At 43.9% G+C, this 1,941-nt stretch overlaps 1 protein-coding gene across 1 annotated transcript; it reads right to left on the bottom strand.

The window, feature by feature from the left end:
- Positions 1-1,118: 1,118 nt before the first annotated feature.
- Positions 1,119-1,664, bottom strand: LOC105531151 (uncharacterized protein C18orf12-like). The gene is given in 1 exon segment (XM_011968987.1): positions 1,119-1,664. A coding segment is annotated over 1 exon segment (546 nt).
- Positions 1,665-1,941: the final 277 nt, after the last annotated feature.

Genomic DNA, 1,941 nt, shown 5'->3' with positions numbered 1-1,941 from the left:
TTTAGGATCTAAAAAACAACTTAAGCAATTTCTGAGATCCTACTTATTGGAATAATGGGGGTGCAAGTGGTCAGTATCTAGTGCTACTGTGACTTTCAGTTACAAGGAAGTAGGTCAAAGCACAGCCTGACTAATGCTTAATTATAACTGTATTTCTGTCCAGAATTCTTGTTAACCCTATGAGGGTTACTTCAGTACTATTTCTTTTACCCCTTTTTGGGTGGTTCTTTTCCTGGCTTTGGGTATTTTCCTGACATGTTTGCACTAATCAGTACTCTGATTATTACTTGAGGGGAGCCCTCTACAGATCTTTGAAGTTCTTTCTCTCTCTTCTCTCTGGTGCTCTGTCCTATGAACTTTAACTGCCTTGATCTCTCTGGACGCTCAACTCTGTCTCTTCAACTCAGGAAGAATGCTAGTGCCTCAGTTCCCCCTTCCTGCTCTATGGCCTACACACTCTCTCAAGGCTATAGTTTGGGCAATTGAGCTCACATTATTTTTTCTCATCTCTCAGGCGTCACTGTCTTTCAGTGCCTCATGTCTGGTGTCTTGAAAACTGTTGTTTCACCTATATTGTCTAGTATTTTTATTTTTCCAGGCGCGAGGGTAAATCCAGTCTTTGTTTCTCTACCTTGGCTGAAAGCCAGGGTCTGCTCTGGATGTTTATTTTTTTAAGTATTTTTAAAGGTATTTATTTTACCTTGACTAGATCCCTGGCACATGAGGGATTTTTTTTCTTTTTCTCTCTTGTTTTCAACCCCTATTCCACCATAACCCCATCAGTTTTGGAGCCCTGGAAGGCTCTGTCTATTCACCCACACAAATCTGAGTGAATCCTATCCATCCCTAAAGGGCCAGCTCAGGGCGCTGCTCCAGCAGCCTTTGCACTGCTGTAAGTCCAAGCACATCTGTTTCCCCTCCTCTCTACTCTGTAGGTCTATGCAGTCTTTTCAATATTGACTTTGTATATGTATGTTTTCCTCTAAACTGATGGATCGTTAAGGAAAACACTGGGGTTCATCATCTCCCTACATATCACCTTAAGAGGCAGTCACCTCAAATCTCTACATTCATCACAGAAACAGAAATTCCATTAATAAATGTCAGGGACTGCCTCCTTAACCTTGGTGCTCTATTTCCCTCCCACTTTCAGCATTCTGGCTTATTCCATGGGTGGAGGAGGAAGCCAGGTTGGCTTGGTGGGAGGGGAATGGCATCAGTGTGAGGTCATGCCACATCATCCAGAATGCCAGCTCCACACCACAGTGACACATTGCAGGATTGAGCAATGCAACTGGAGGAAAGAGAGGGAGACCCGTGTCACTTAGACTACAAACAAAAGGGGGGCAGGTGCAAATACAAAGCAAGGACCTGGCGGGAAGTGGCGGGTACACCTGGGCGCATACCACCAGTGCCTGCAGGGAGTGAAGGCAGTGAGAGAGGAGCCATGCCCCATGAGGGATTTTTTTTTTTTAATTATTATTTAAGAATGAGGAAACTGAGGCCCAGGGAGAGGAAGTAACTTTTCCAGTCACAAAAAAAGAGTCAGTGGCAAGAAGGAGAACTAAGATATCTTTAGGCCCAAATGTACTTGCCATTGTGTTTTACTCTCTGCGCAAGTTATCCCAACTCACAGTACCTTCACAATGCACTATTCTCTCCATAGTGCTGTGAAGAATTGGAACCTGCAGGAAAGTGGATAAACTTTCCCCAAGCCACACAGGTAAAAACATGTTTCAATCCCTGGGTTGAGTCCGAAGCCAGTAGTGCTTTATAACACAGCCTCCCAGTAAGTGCTGGGAGTACTCCCAGTAAGTGCTGCTTTTTTCAATTCTTTTAAAAAGTTTTTTTGCTCTTTCATTAATTTATTCTCTTAACAAACATTTATTGGCCAGGCGCGGTGGCTCAAGCCTGTAATCCCAGCACTTTGGGAGGCCGAGA

The sequence above is a fragment of the Mandrillus leucophaeus genome, unplaced genomic scaffold (assembly GCF_000951045.1).
Source record: "Mandrillus leucophaeus isolate KB7577 unplaced genomic scaffold, Mleu.le_1.0 Scaffold87, whole genome shotgun sequence".
NCBI classification, from domain to species: Eukaryota; Metazoa; Chordata; class Mammalia; order Primates; family Cercopithecidae; genus Mandrillus; species Mandrillus leucophaeus.
Note: the sequence above shows the minus strand (reverse complement) of the source record. Positions and strands in the feature narration are given on the sequence as shown.